We start from the raw sequence: 14095 nt of genomic DNA on the forward strand, positions 1-14095 counted from the left end.
GTACATGATTAGAAAATTTTGATACCAATAGATAGTAAAATAAAGTTTAGACACAACTAGTACCATGAATGAGTCTCAAAATAAGTGAAACAATCCTAATTAAAAATAATACTGTATTATTCAATTACTCAGTCTACTTACAGTCATGAAACATAGTTATTTTTGAGTTTTCTCTCACTAATTTGGCTGCTGTCATGTGAGTAAGCTGTGCTGTTTCTACGTTACACTCGTTTGTAACAATCATGTCAGTGCTTCTACCTTGATAAGAAAGAAAGATGGCAGAGCACAACACCAGCACATTACAGCGCCTCAGTTATCAGAATGGAGACACCTGGAAAAAAAAACTTATGGAAGAGAAAGAAGAGTTCGAAAAAATCAGTGAATTGCTAACAAGAAAATTAAAAATTACAGCAAAACTGCACCAACTGAAGATAACATAGAGAAAAGAATTAAACAGTATGGAAAATCAACCTCCACTCACAGTGAAGAGGAGCTGTTTATGCCAACACAAAGTTTAAGCCTGTAAGGGGTTGGCACCCCTAATGATAATGCCATGTCACTGTACAGCAGATCTCAAGAATTTATCTTGCATAATTGAAATTTTATGTGTATCCATTAGTAATTCTGCATTGCATCCATACCTCAATATTTGACAACCAGAGTTCTACTCTCCAATTTTATAAAACTGACTCTCTTATCTATCTCTTAAAAGTAAAATTATGCAGTATTTGACTTTCTGTGATGAATTTATTTCATTTACAATGATGTAATTGAGATTCACCTCTATTGTCACATATAGAAGAAATTCTTTTGTAATGGTGAATGATATTCTACTGTAAATATATGCCACCATTTCTTCTCCTGTTCTTCTGTCAATAGATGCCATGCTCAAGGTAAGATGCAGAGCATCCCCGAAAAGAACCACATCCACCTTTAGTGACAGCAAGGACCCAACCTTCTCTCATGATAACAGCTGAATTTATATCAGGAAAAATCAGCAGAAGAAGCTCCTCCAGGAGAGTTAACAGCACGCCTTTTACCCCCTAGATCTCCCCTTTTTATCTGGTTTGCAGTAATCCTCAGGTGGGCAAAGAGCCACACTTATTTTATTTATTTGTTACAGGCTGATCATTAGTTAATCCACAATAATTAAAAATTTATTTAACATTAAATTGTAATTCCTGGAAAAAAATAACAAATACAATAATGAAGTGTGTATTTAATTGGTAAGATGATCAACATGAAGGTAATTGTTCCAAATAAGTTGTATTGCATATCCATATGAGATTTAGCCTAAAGACAAAAAGAAAAGTGAAAACAACTTAGTTTCCCCAGGAATGAATTTGTAGGCAGTAATGACATTGACATTCTCTTAATACTTTTGGATCTGCAACATGTGGAAAAGAAACACATGGAGACTAACTTGGTACTGAACTTTTTTCTTAATCTTTTTGATAACATTTTTATTACAGAAAGGGAATATAGGTTTATGAAAAACCTAAGAAGTTACATAAACATCCTGTCATATTAAATTCAAATATTTTTTAGTATGAGCTCATAATGTAATTTTTAATTTTAATGCATGTACATGTTGTCCACTTGAAATATTTAAAAAAGTAGAGAAACTTCATAAAAAGTGTAACAACTCATGCCAGTGTTCTTGTCTAGATTTAGCATTTCAAAATCAACAGAATGAATAGACTTTGGAGAAATTCCTGATTCCAGGTTTAATCCAGGAAAATGTTGTATGAGAATGAAAAAACTAATACAACATTAGAAAATAAGAAAGATAGAATCAAACTTAAAAGTGTAAGGTAAAGGGGCCAGTGAGATATCACCATAGTGTAAAGCACCTGCTTAGGCAAGCTTAAGCAAGTGCAGGGACCACGATTCAAACTCCGGCACCACATGCCATGCCAGTTCTGTCCCAAGAGCAGGCTGAGCCAGCCACAAAAAAAAGTGTAAGGTAAAAATGTTAGAACCCAATCTGAAGATTTTTCTCTTTTCTGCAGCTGAAAAGGTAAAGATATCAATTTAAAGTTTCCTTGAAACAGTTATCAAACACTAATGTGATCTAAAAAAAATTAAAATGGATAATCCATGTGTTTGTAATGATACTGACCAAAATTACTAGAGAAGCAACTTGGAATAATGAATAGAGAATAGAGCAAGATGTAGTCCAGGGTTTTCTATAGGAGCTATGATAATTCACAAGTAAATGGTAAAATATATAGTCAGATTACTGTCATTTTACAGCATGTAATAATGAATGGATTCAGCCACTAATCGTCAATGGATGCTAGAATTATTTTTATAAATTGGTTAAAATATACCTCTTCTGAATGCATAAAATTCTATTTCTGGAGTGTTCTTGCAAATTAAAAACAAAACAAAAAATTTACAGCTAACTCTAACCCAAACCTAAAGTTTACTCAAATCTCTAAATTTAAGTATAGGAATTGGTGTTTGATCAATCTTGTATGTTTACATCTGGTGATCAAGTAACAAATTTCATGATAATAATACATAATATAATAACCATTATTGATTTCCTATTCTTGTTATGAAATTCTGTACAATTTTTATTGTTTTTTAATATTTATCTTGTTTTTGTCTTTGTTCTTGTTATTTGTTTTTGTTTCCTTCCTTTTTAAAATAAAGTTTAAAAAAATAAATAAAATAAAAGTAAATACCAGTTAGAACTTTGAACCAGAAATAAAGAACTTGAGGGACACATTAAGATACAGTTACTGGAAGATTCCATCAGAGAAGGCACTTCTGCATATGTGCCTTCATGGACGGTACACTTTTTTATTAATTGGGCTTTGGTGTTAAAAATATCACTTTTACTCTTCCTACAAAGTTATTAAATAAGATGTGGATATGTATATTATTCCCTATGTTAGAGAGTCACATTTCCCAAAATGTTTTACTTAGGATTGTTTAGTCACATAATTCTAAACAAAAATATGAATGCCAGACCTGATATAGTTCCCAAAGGTGACTGTTATTTCTTTCACAAGATATATTTATATCAAAACATGTAATATAGTTTAAATACATATGATTTCTAAATCATATTTTAATAATTCTGGAAAAATTATATAATTTGATTATATACATTTGTTGCTGTATTTTATATATCAGTATATATTGACTTTTTATATATCAGTATATATTTGACTTTTCCAAAATATGTACTACTTATTTGTGCTTAAAATTTTTCTAAACACTTGTTTAAGTAAGCACAGGGGCCAGGGTTTGATCCCTTGCCCAGCATGCCCCTCTGACCCCTCCCCTGGGTGTGCTGAGCTAGCCATGGAATCTAAGCGTGGTGATGCACACTTGTAATCCTAGTACTACAGAGGCTGAAAAGAGGAGGATCACTACGAGTCTGAGCTACGTAGTGAGACCCTGCACAGAAATAAATAAATAAAATAAAATAAAATTCTTGCAAGGTGATATATATTATTGGTTTATATAATTTTATATCAAAATATGTCATGATCAAATTATATGTTTTGTTGCCAAGATATATGGAAAATAATTCAGAGAATAATTAATTATAATGCAATAATTAGGATGTCATATAAACAAAAATAATTTTATGATATTTCTTATGAAATTTTAAAAAGGGTATATAAATCTAAAGGGCAACATGGATTACAGAATGGATCAAAATGAGAGGATAACTAAATATTGAAAATTTTAATGAGAATGAAATAACTTTAGCATTATAGAAATATTTTTAAAACGGTAAACAAAATGTGTACAGTATAGTAATTATTATATATCACTGTAGAATAATTTTTCTTCCTAATACTATAAAAACAAACTACAGAAAATCATTAAAAACGTATTTTATAGAATACTTTTATATTTCAAAGTGGTTAATAAATATAAATTAGGTTAAGAATTTCATTTTGTGATAAAGTAGGTTTCATGATTATTTTTGTTTTGAATTATTAAGAATGAAATATCCTAAAGTTGCAATTAATAGAAATAAATATTTTGTGCAAGACAACATTGTAAGTTGTGGATTAGAGAGATGACTGTACCCATTTTCAAAGGACAATCACAATGGAGAAAGATTTAGCATACTAAACGATGCCTTCAAGAAATCCCTCTTGGTCTGTGGGCAAGCAGAGTCATGGCTTGGACTTTGTCTTGTTCTCAGGAGACCAAATCAATATGAATCAAAACAAGAAGAACCAAAATATTTGGATACAAATGCAACCCCACAGAACAGAATCCTAATTTAAGAATCTATAGCCATAAGCCCTATACTGCCATATCTTTCTCTGTGTTTTCTTTGCATATTATTTTGTTAGACTTTTAGAGATATGGAACAGGTAAATACTGTATTACTACATGTTTTGAAGGTTTCAGGCAGTCCACTTTTCTTTCTTAGTCATTTCTTGTAAGCATCACAAAATAGAGAAAAAATAAAATCAAATTTGATTAATTTGAACTTTGTTAGCATTTAGATTTGAGAATCTAAAATATGCAGGTGATACCTGTGAAGATTTATTACACCATATGTACAGAATAGTATTCTAAGTATGTTGTTTGGATAGCTAAGAATTAATTGAATACATTAAGATGAAAGGGAGATGCTTCACTGTACATTTCTGATGTCTTTGTAAGTGAGTTGATCCATCGGATGATTAGTATTGCATAAGGAAATATTAGGAGGGAATAAAACACTTTCCATAAATTCTGGCAGATAGAAGAATGATGTTCGAGTTGAAAACATAATAGAGCTATAAACTCACTGAAGGAGTTTCTAAAATCTAAGGCAAGTATTTTTTCCATTACCTTCATAGCAAATTAAAAAACAAATATATACTTTAGCTCAAAAATAAAAACGTCTAAATATACTATATGTCTGTCTAGCATATCATAGAAGATATCAAACATTAAAGACTGATTATATTGTGTAAATATATTGCATAAAATATTTAAACTGTCTTATACTAAATATAGATAATGTGCATAGAATCTTCCCATATTTCTTATATTATATTAAATATAGATAATGAACATAGAATGGCCTAATTATTTGGATAAAATATCTATTTTAAAAATAACTGGTAAATAAATTAATAGTATATGTTTATGTTTTCAATAGGAAATCATTAGTTAATTTCTCATCTCAAAAATATTAGGGTTTATTATTTTAGTCTTGTAATTTTATCATTTAGGTATTGATGGAATTATTTTTTCTTTTAGGTTGTAACATTATCTAATGATCTAATTTATACATCATGATAAAAGAAAAGTGCATGCTTCATATTATTTTTCAGCAAAAACATTTTGCATCTATTGTACATAAAATAAGAAGCATTTTTATTTTACTCTCTCTCTCACATGTGGCTTGCCACATGAAAATTTCTTAATTCTTATTGTAAGAGAGAGCAAATTGATCAAGCAATGATCGTGGCTGACACAAAGGATCTACAAACTGCCATACAGTGTTTCAGGCTAAATCCTGAGGGGATTTGACTGACCTTGCCAGATACAAAGTTACATTTCTTGTTATATAGGTCTTGCTTTATCTTGACCTTCACCATCGAGCAGAAAAGTACAAAAATGAGATATATGAAGTAAAGCCATATTAGTATGCTGAGCTGTAAAGGGATCAAGTCAACAACTTCTGACATTGCCAGTCCTCAGGATAACACACTACTATTATGGGCTACTGGACTTTGTTGGATTATTTTGCTGAATTCACGTGCTTAAAATGTTTAAGTGGCAATGACAAAACTGACAATGCCCATCTCTGACAAAACTAAACAAAAAAGGGGATACAAATGAAGGACCATTTTGTATCTGTACATACAAAATTGTTGGGATAGGTATACAGCTACTTTCTCTGAGTTTTAGTACAATTTAGTTCAATTTTTCTTTGAATGAGAAGAAAAATTGTACCAATATGGTTTGCACAGGATAACATGTCTGAATCTTGTACTATGAATAACCATTATGAAGACAACAATATGCAATGTATGAATTATTGAAACTGTCATATTAATTGGTTTTGAAACTGTCTCATTGCTATTTGCCCTTCAATATGATCAATTAAAAAAACAAAAATATCCTTGTGGAAGATATTTTAGAACTACATCAGAAAATGATATTGGTTTATAATTAATTGTATTATTCCTCTCCCTTTATTTCTTTTTCCCCCAAAATATATTTTAAAAAGAGAAAAAGATAGAGATAGAGGGACCAAGAGATGAATCAGACAGTGATTACAAGCTTTGTCCTCGTAGGCCTTTCAGATGATCCTGACCTTCAGATTTTAATTTTCCTCTTTTTATTTATCACATATATATTAAGTGTCACTGGAAACCTGACTATCATTACTCTAACTTTGGTGCACCCCCATCTACAAACGCCTATGTATTTCTTTCTCCGGAACTTTTCTTTTTTGGAAATATCATTTACAACAGTATGTATCCCTAGATTTCTTGGAGCAATTATCACCAGGGATAAGACCATTTCTTATAACAACTGTGCAGCCCAACTCTTTTTCTTTATCTTCATGGGAGTGACTGAATTTTATATCTTAACTGCCATGTCATATGACCGTTATGTGGCCATCTGCAAGCCCCTGCATTATGCCACCATCATGAACAGAAAGCTCTGCACATTGCTTGTGCTATGTGCCTGGGTGGGTGGCTTTCTGACCATTTTTCCACCTCTTATGCTTCTTCTCCAGCTGGATTACTGTGCTTCCAATGTAATTGATCACTTTGCATGTGACTACTTTCCTCTCTTACAACTGTCTTGCTCAGATACACAGCAACTAGAGGTGATTGGTTTTTACTTCGCTTTAATTACTCTTCTATTCACTTTGGCATTAGTCATTTTGTCTTACATGCACATCATTAGAACTATTTTGAAAATTCCTTCTTCCCATCAGAGAAAAAAGGCTTTCTCCACCTGTTCTTCTCACATGATTGTCATTTCTATCTCTTACGGAAGCTGCATCTTCATGTATGCTAATCCTTCTGCCAAACAGAAGGCCTCATTAACTAAAGGAGTTGCTATTCTCAACACCTCTGTTGCTCCCATGCTGAATCCCTTCATTTACACTCTGCGGAACCAGCAAGTTAAGCAGGCCTTCAAGGAAGTGGTCCACAAAGTAGTATTTTCTGCAAGTAAATGAAATAAAATTTTTAAAGATAAAAGATGTCATTAAATCAATTGAATAAATATTTAAACTGATTAAATATTTGTATTAAATGTCCAATTGTCTTATAATTTCTATATTTGGCATGTCGTATATAGTTTTATTTATTCATAGTCAATTTCTTCCATTTCCACACCCATATATATCTAGTGTGCTGTTTATTGAGTTATTTAGAAATATAGTAAGTTTATTTACAAATAAAATTTTTCAGGAAATTTATTTAAGACACATTGTATGGTATGTTATATTAAAAGAGGTTTAATTCTATCAGCCCATAAAAAGGTATATGTGTTATCTTATATTTCATATGCAACACTTCAAACTGTGTAATTTCTGTTGTATTTACAAAATGAGCATAACAATATCTTAACATTTTTAGACACTGTATTTCCTGTATGTTGGCTTATGAAATATGCTCTTACAGGTAATATGTATATGACATTTAACTTTAAAGCTAGAATTCTTATCTTGATAAAATTTAAATTGTGCAGCTTTTATTTTCTCTCTATATAAAAGTGAATGCACTGTAAATATTTTAAGTGTAAAGACAATAGTTCAATAATTAATCTTTTGGCTTGAGTCAAATACAAATAATTTTATTGTCAATATTTCAACTTTGTATGTTCATTTCTCTGAATAAATTGTTACAAAACTAACATTTTACTCATAAATTTTTGATGACTGTAACTTCCATAAAGAGATGCAAAATTGATTCAAATACTTATAAAAGCCTCATTACATAGATTTAATATAGTTCAAAGACTTTTTATTCATTCCATCTCAGCAATCTGCTGTAATTTGGAAACCAAAGTATAGCAGTATAAGGAATTACTGTCATAACATCTCTAATAAAAGTAATCTTTAGGATTCTATATTTTTTAATGTATTTGGTTCAGGGTCTCACTACACAGCTTGAAATTATAGTGAGCCTCCTATGTTCAGCCTCCTCAGTGCTGGGATTACAGGCTTGTGCTACCACATCCAGTCTCCATCGCTGGCTCAGCTTGCCAGGGGATGGGACCAGTGTAGTGTGTGGTACAGAATATCTAATCCAGTCCCTGTGCTTACCTAAGCAGGCATTTAGTTTACTGAGCTATCTTGCTAGCCTTAGGATTCTTTTAAATATTAAAAAGTAACTCACAAAATTAAATTGAATGTTTTCAAATACATCTTTATCTTTTGTTTATTTATTCATTTAGATATTCACAAATGTGTCTATTAAAGAAATGCTTCAGTATAAGAAAAAATTTGTTCTTGCCCTCATGCAGATCTAATAAAAAGAGAAAAAACTAACAAGTGAGTGATCACAGTGTGATGATGTACTATATCTCTAAATACTGTTGATATTACTAAATTTGTTGAGATATAGGCAATAATATGCTTTCTCACATTCTTAATGATTTGCAAAATTATACCATTAAATAAAGTAGCTTTTTTGTTTCTCATAGGAAGATAACTATCATAATAGGAAATATTTAAAAATATTATCACAAAACCTCAGGTAAATAGACATAGAGTAGCACTAATAGACACTGCAGTCCCAATCTGTCAAACTAAGCCATAAACTTATTTGCATACTTCTTTTAACAATCTATGATAGACATAGTAATAATTTTTTCAGTTGCCAAATAGTGCCACACAAATAGTATGGCAAATTTTATAATTTTAAACTGAACTAGCATGACAAAATAAAAGTTATAATTGCAATCAATCTCAGTGAATAAAAGACTTATTTTTATGTTAATGTTTAGTCTTTTCAACCTTTGCAGAAAGAAAGTATTGATGTCTATGTACATTTAGGTGTCCAGTAACATTTTAAAAAATTTAAATACATATATATATATATATATATCAGATTATAAGGATTATAAGCAATATGACACATGTTTTATCTGGATATTAAACATACTTTCAGAGCAAAATATGTGGAGATCTATTTTGAATCTTTGAGTTGTGACATTTGATCTTCCACTTAACTTCAGAAAATATTTAGGAAATTAGTCATACTCACTTTTCCAAGCTTGTACTATAGTTATGACAATATTTACTTATTGAGATTTTAATATCAGGGAAATGTAAATCAAACCACAATGAGATACCATGTAAATTTAATGAAAAAGAAATCCTTGCACATTCCTTGATTGAAATATAAATCAGTGTAGTCATTATGAAAAACAGCATACATTTCTCAAAATATTAAAAATGGCATCCTTATATTATTCAGTAGTCTCACTATTAGGCATATAATCAGCAAAAAGGAAGACAATTCAAAGAAGAAACATATGGGTTGTTTCCAAGATTTATCTATGACAAATCGTGCTATTTTAAGCGTGGGTGCACATGTGTCATTGTGGCATGATATTTCAATTCTTTTGGAAGAATACCCAGTATGGGAATACTGGGTTGAATGGGACTTCTAATCCTAGTTTTTTTGATGAATGTCCACACTTATTTCCATAGTGGGTGTACCAGTCTATACTTCTACCAACAGTGGAGAAGGATTCTTTTTACTCCACAGTCTCTCCAGCATTTGTTATTAGTTGATATCTTTATGATAGCTGAATGGCTCTCTGGGGTGAGATAGAATGACAAGTGCTGAGGAACTTTTTAATTATGTATTTATTTGTTATTTATATTTCTTCCTCTGAGAAGTGCATATATCTTTTCTAATGTTTTGTCTACTATTTTTCTATTCTCTTTAAAATAAAAAAGACATATGTTCTTCCATGTTTATTGTAGCATTATTCCCAATATCTAAGAAAACAAACAATATCTAGGTGTCAACTTACAAAAGGATAAAGAAAATATAATGGATATTTATGCATAAATATCTATATATACTGTTATCTATCTATCTATCTATCTATCTATCTATCTATCTATCTATCCTGTTAATAATATAGAGATTATCACCAACATCAATGTAAATGGAAATTCATTGTGTTATGTAAAATAAGCAAGACAGAGAAAGACAAGTACTGCATTATTTTACTAGAAAGTGGAATTTTAAAAAGTATATTTTACAGAAGGTAGGCACAGAATGAAAGCTACAGAAGTAAAATTAGAGAATAAGAAGAAAGGCAAATGGGGAAAATGTTGTCCAATGGATGTTAAATTCAGTTAATTAGAAGCAAAAATTTCTGGTGTGCTATTTCATGGTAACATTAACAATAGATAATAATACATTTCATTTTTTTAAAAATGGGAAGAAACAATTTTGAATCTTTTCACCATATAATATAGTAACTGTATAAAAAATAAGCATGGTTAACTTGACTGAAATATTGCACAGTGTATACATGTATCAAAATATCACATCACATGATATTCTATAAATATGTATAATTTTTGTTTTCATGTATGAGTCAAAAATGAGTTGTTTTAAAAATAAAGTATATGGAAATTATTTCCTTTGTCTGAGAAACTTATCAGTCTGCATATTCTAATCTGTTTCACTGATGATTGGGTCTGATTTTTTGTTATTACCAAGATGATTTTATCAAAGTAGCTTCTATAATGAATAATGTCAAGTCAGGGATTATGAAGCCCAGTTTTGCCTTTTGTTGTCCAGAGTTATTTTTGCTATTCTAGGTCTCTTCTAGTTCCAAATAAGTTTTAGGAATGTTTTCCCTAGTTCTTTGAGCTAATGATATTTTTACTGGTATTGCATTAAATCTGTATACAATTTTGTGAGTATGACTGAACTCTGTTGGTTTTCATACCGAAGAGCAAGGGATATCTTTCCATTTTCTGATATGCAGAATTATATTGGAATGGAATTATATTCCATATATACTATAATTAAAATATATTATATTATATATAAATGGAATTATATTCCATTCTCTATGATTCTTTTGGTTAAGATTTTGGGCCTTTCTATATAGAGCATCATGTCACCTGAATTAAGAATAATTTAAGTTTTTCCTTTCTGATACTTATTCCTTTGTTTCTTTCTCTTAAGACCATAATTTTAAGTGAAATACATTAGACGTAATTTAAATAGTGCACTGTTTCTCTGAGTTTCTGTGAGTAAACCAAAGCATAATTAAGAAGAAAACAAGATATGTGTTAGGAAATAGGAAACCATTCAAGTAGTAAGGAGAACAAGAGAGGGAGTCTTATTGAGGAGATGGGTCCATCAACTGAGGAATGTATAAAAGTTATGTGACATTTGCATACAATTGAGTACTACTTAGCTGTAAAGAAAGATAAACTTATGGCTATTATAGCTAAATAGATACAGCTATATACTGCGCTTATATGTGAAATAAATAAAAATTGCATGTATAAACATCATATTGTTTCCCTAGTGTAAGAAACTGAAGGAGTAACTAAGAATCAAAAGGTACAAGATATATATATTCAAAGGGAAAGTAATTGCTCAAAAGGAAAGAACAACTGGGAGGGTAGCAAAGATAGAAAAGGAAAGGAAGGGGAAAAAACTTATGTATGAATACACAAAGTAGCTAAGATTACTTTGTTACTAATTTCTACTAGTTAAGTGACATGGACAGTTAGTGCTTATACTGTATGAACAATTTGCATTCCTGAAACTGGCAATCTGAGCAATTATTTTGCAGATAACAAAGTGCAGTATAATGACCATTATGAATCTCCTATCATCTTGTTTTGAAATTCTGTATTGTTTTTGTTGTTGTTTTGTTTCTTTAAAATAAAAAAAGAGACTAGAAGGAAAAATTGGAAACAAGTTTTAGTACATGGAGATGGTGAGAAGTATAGAAGGGAGGAGTGGGAGATGGGGAAAAAACAATTAAGACACATTTAATAAAAGTACAAATTATTAATAGTGGATGTTAGTAGGTATGGCAAATGTGTACTCATAAAAATTTTAAAAAATGAAAAGAAAATTATATCTCTCTAGTAATAAAATTTCTATCTGTTGATACAGAAAATTTAGAAATACATGTTAAAATACACAAGTTATATAAGATGAAATTTTAAAACATTTATTTTCTGAGTTTATAAATATTCTTCCAAATTCATATGCACAGCTATAAGCATCAAATTTATTACAGTAAATGACTGATGAAAGCAATGCAAAGGTAATAAATGAAAATATTACTAAGACATTCAATGTAGGGTATAGAAAACATTTGTGAAATGCAATGATTGATAGGAGAATTTCAGCTATGTTCTCGGGATCCCTCCAGACCCAGCTCAAGCCAAGGCCTGGCAAGTGTGTGGAAGAGCTTCCATGCTCCCCTGTGGCTGCTGGACCTATCCAAACCAGCCCCAGCCCCACTTGTGAGTGAGTCCTTCTGTCCTGCTCTCTGGACCCCTCGAGGCCCAGCCCAGGCCTAGCATACAGGCTGGGGTGAAACTCTGCATCTGAAGTCCCTGAAGAGAGGCTAGGGGCCAGAAACACCCAGCTAATCCAGGAGCAGAACATCTGGCCAGAGATGCAGGCAGGTTCATTTCCAAAGGCTAAAACAGGAAGAGGCTAAGCACAGCAGCCAGACCCAAGCCAGCACAGCTGGATGAATTCAAACTTTGTAGATCTGCACTCAAATTTCAGTAGGTGTTAGGTTTAAAACTGCGCCAAAACTCTACACCAAAGGTCAGAGGACAGTGCTATATAAAATAACAAAGAGAAGGAACAAAATTCAACCTCAGGTACTGAGCCAATGCAGAACAATTGCATTGATAAGTTGATCCCAACTAGAAGACACTAGCACAGAAGAAATTGGCGATAATACAGATGAAATGTCTGAATTAATAGCATTTACAGTAAAGAAACAAGTGCAGAAACATACAGAGGAACACAAATCAGAAATAACTTATAAAATACAAAAAATAAATCTGTGATTTAATAGCTTCTGAAGTAAAGAGGCAAATGCAGAAACAGGAAATCAGAGGAGAAATAATCTCTGAAGTAAAACAAAAGAAAGGATAATTAAAAACTGTTTCTCAAGAACACACTGATTGAAAAATTAGATGAGATTAGAAAAATGATGGAATCCTTCAATGAGAAACTTACAAAAGAAGTAGATCGCATGAAGCCGAGTAAAAGAGATATAGAGGAACTTAAAATCGTAATCAGAAGTTTGCAAAACCATTTGAGTGAAAGTGAAAATAGAGTTTCAAGTCTTGAAAACGCCTTCACAGATAGTCAAAAAGTAAGAAAAGATCTCCTAAAAATAACTAAGATTCAGGAAAAAATTCATCATGGGCAAGATGATGAAAAGATGAACAAAGACTAATAGGCATCAATGAGAAAGAAGGAGTCAATACAAATGATATATCAGGAATATGGGCAGAAGTAATGGCAGAAAACTCCTTAAATATGGGGAAACAATCTGACATTCAGATAACCAAAGCATACCGAACTCCAAATAAAATCAACCCAATTAAAAACACTGAGACTTATTATAGTCAAGATTCCAGAAACCCTGTGCAAGAACAATATACTGAAAGTCGCTACAGAAAAGAAACAGATAACATTTAAAGGAAAACCCAACAGAATAACGACAGACCTCTCTTCACAAACCGTGAAGACAAGAAGAGCATAGAGCAGAGTACCACAAGCACTCTATGGAAATATTCCAGACCAGAGTACTATACCCTGGAAAACCCTCTTTCAAGATTGATGGAGAAGTGAAATAGTTCCATGACAAAGAACAACCAAACAGTTTCATGATGACAAAACAACTCTACACAGACTAATAAAAGATATCCTAGAGAGGGACAAAAAATGATGAGAACTCCCTGAATGAGAAGGTAAAGAGCCCACTAAATAGGGCACACAATTAAACACAAGAGAAAAAGAAATAAACAATAGCAGGTAAATAACTTGTCAATCATAAGTCAATACATCTCAATTTTAAACATCAATTGAAATGGACTCAAGTTACCAATTAAAAGAAATAGATGGCA

The 14095-nt window shown here is 31.3% G+C and overlaps 1 protein-coding gene across 2 annotated transcripts; it reads left to right on the forward strand.

Annotated features, from left to right (window-relative positions):
* Nucleotides 1-1240: 1240 nt before the first annotated feature.
* On the forward strand, nt 1241-7174 carry LOC101587822 (olfactory receptor 6C3). Of its 2 annotated transcripts, XM_012513201.1 has the most exons (2): nt 1241-1252; nt 6248-7174. In XM_012513201.1, exons 1-2 carry the CDS (start codon nt 1241-1243, stop codon nt 7172-7174), a joined length of 939 nt encoding a protein of 312 aa, XP_012368655.1. The 2 variants fall into 2 exon arrangements, with proteins under 2 accessions (XP_012368655.1, XP_004648230.1); XM_004648173.1 differs by lacking the exon at nt 1241-1252 and having other exon boundaries at nt 6239-7174.
* The last annotated feature ends 6921 nt before the right edge of the window (nt 7175-14095 follow it).

Source organism: Octodon degus, unplaced genomic scaffold (genome assembly GCF_000260255.1).
Source record: "Octodon degus isolate 3935 unplaced genomic scaffold, OctDeg1.0 scaffold00358, whole genome shotgun sequence".
Classification (NCBI taxonomy): Eukaryota; Metazoa; Chordata; class Mammalia; order Rodentia; family Octodontidae; genus Octodon; species Octodon degus.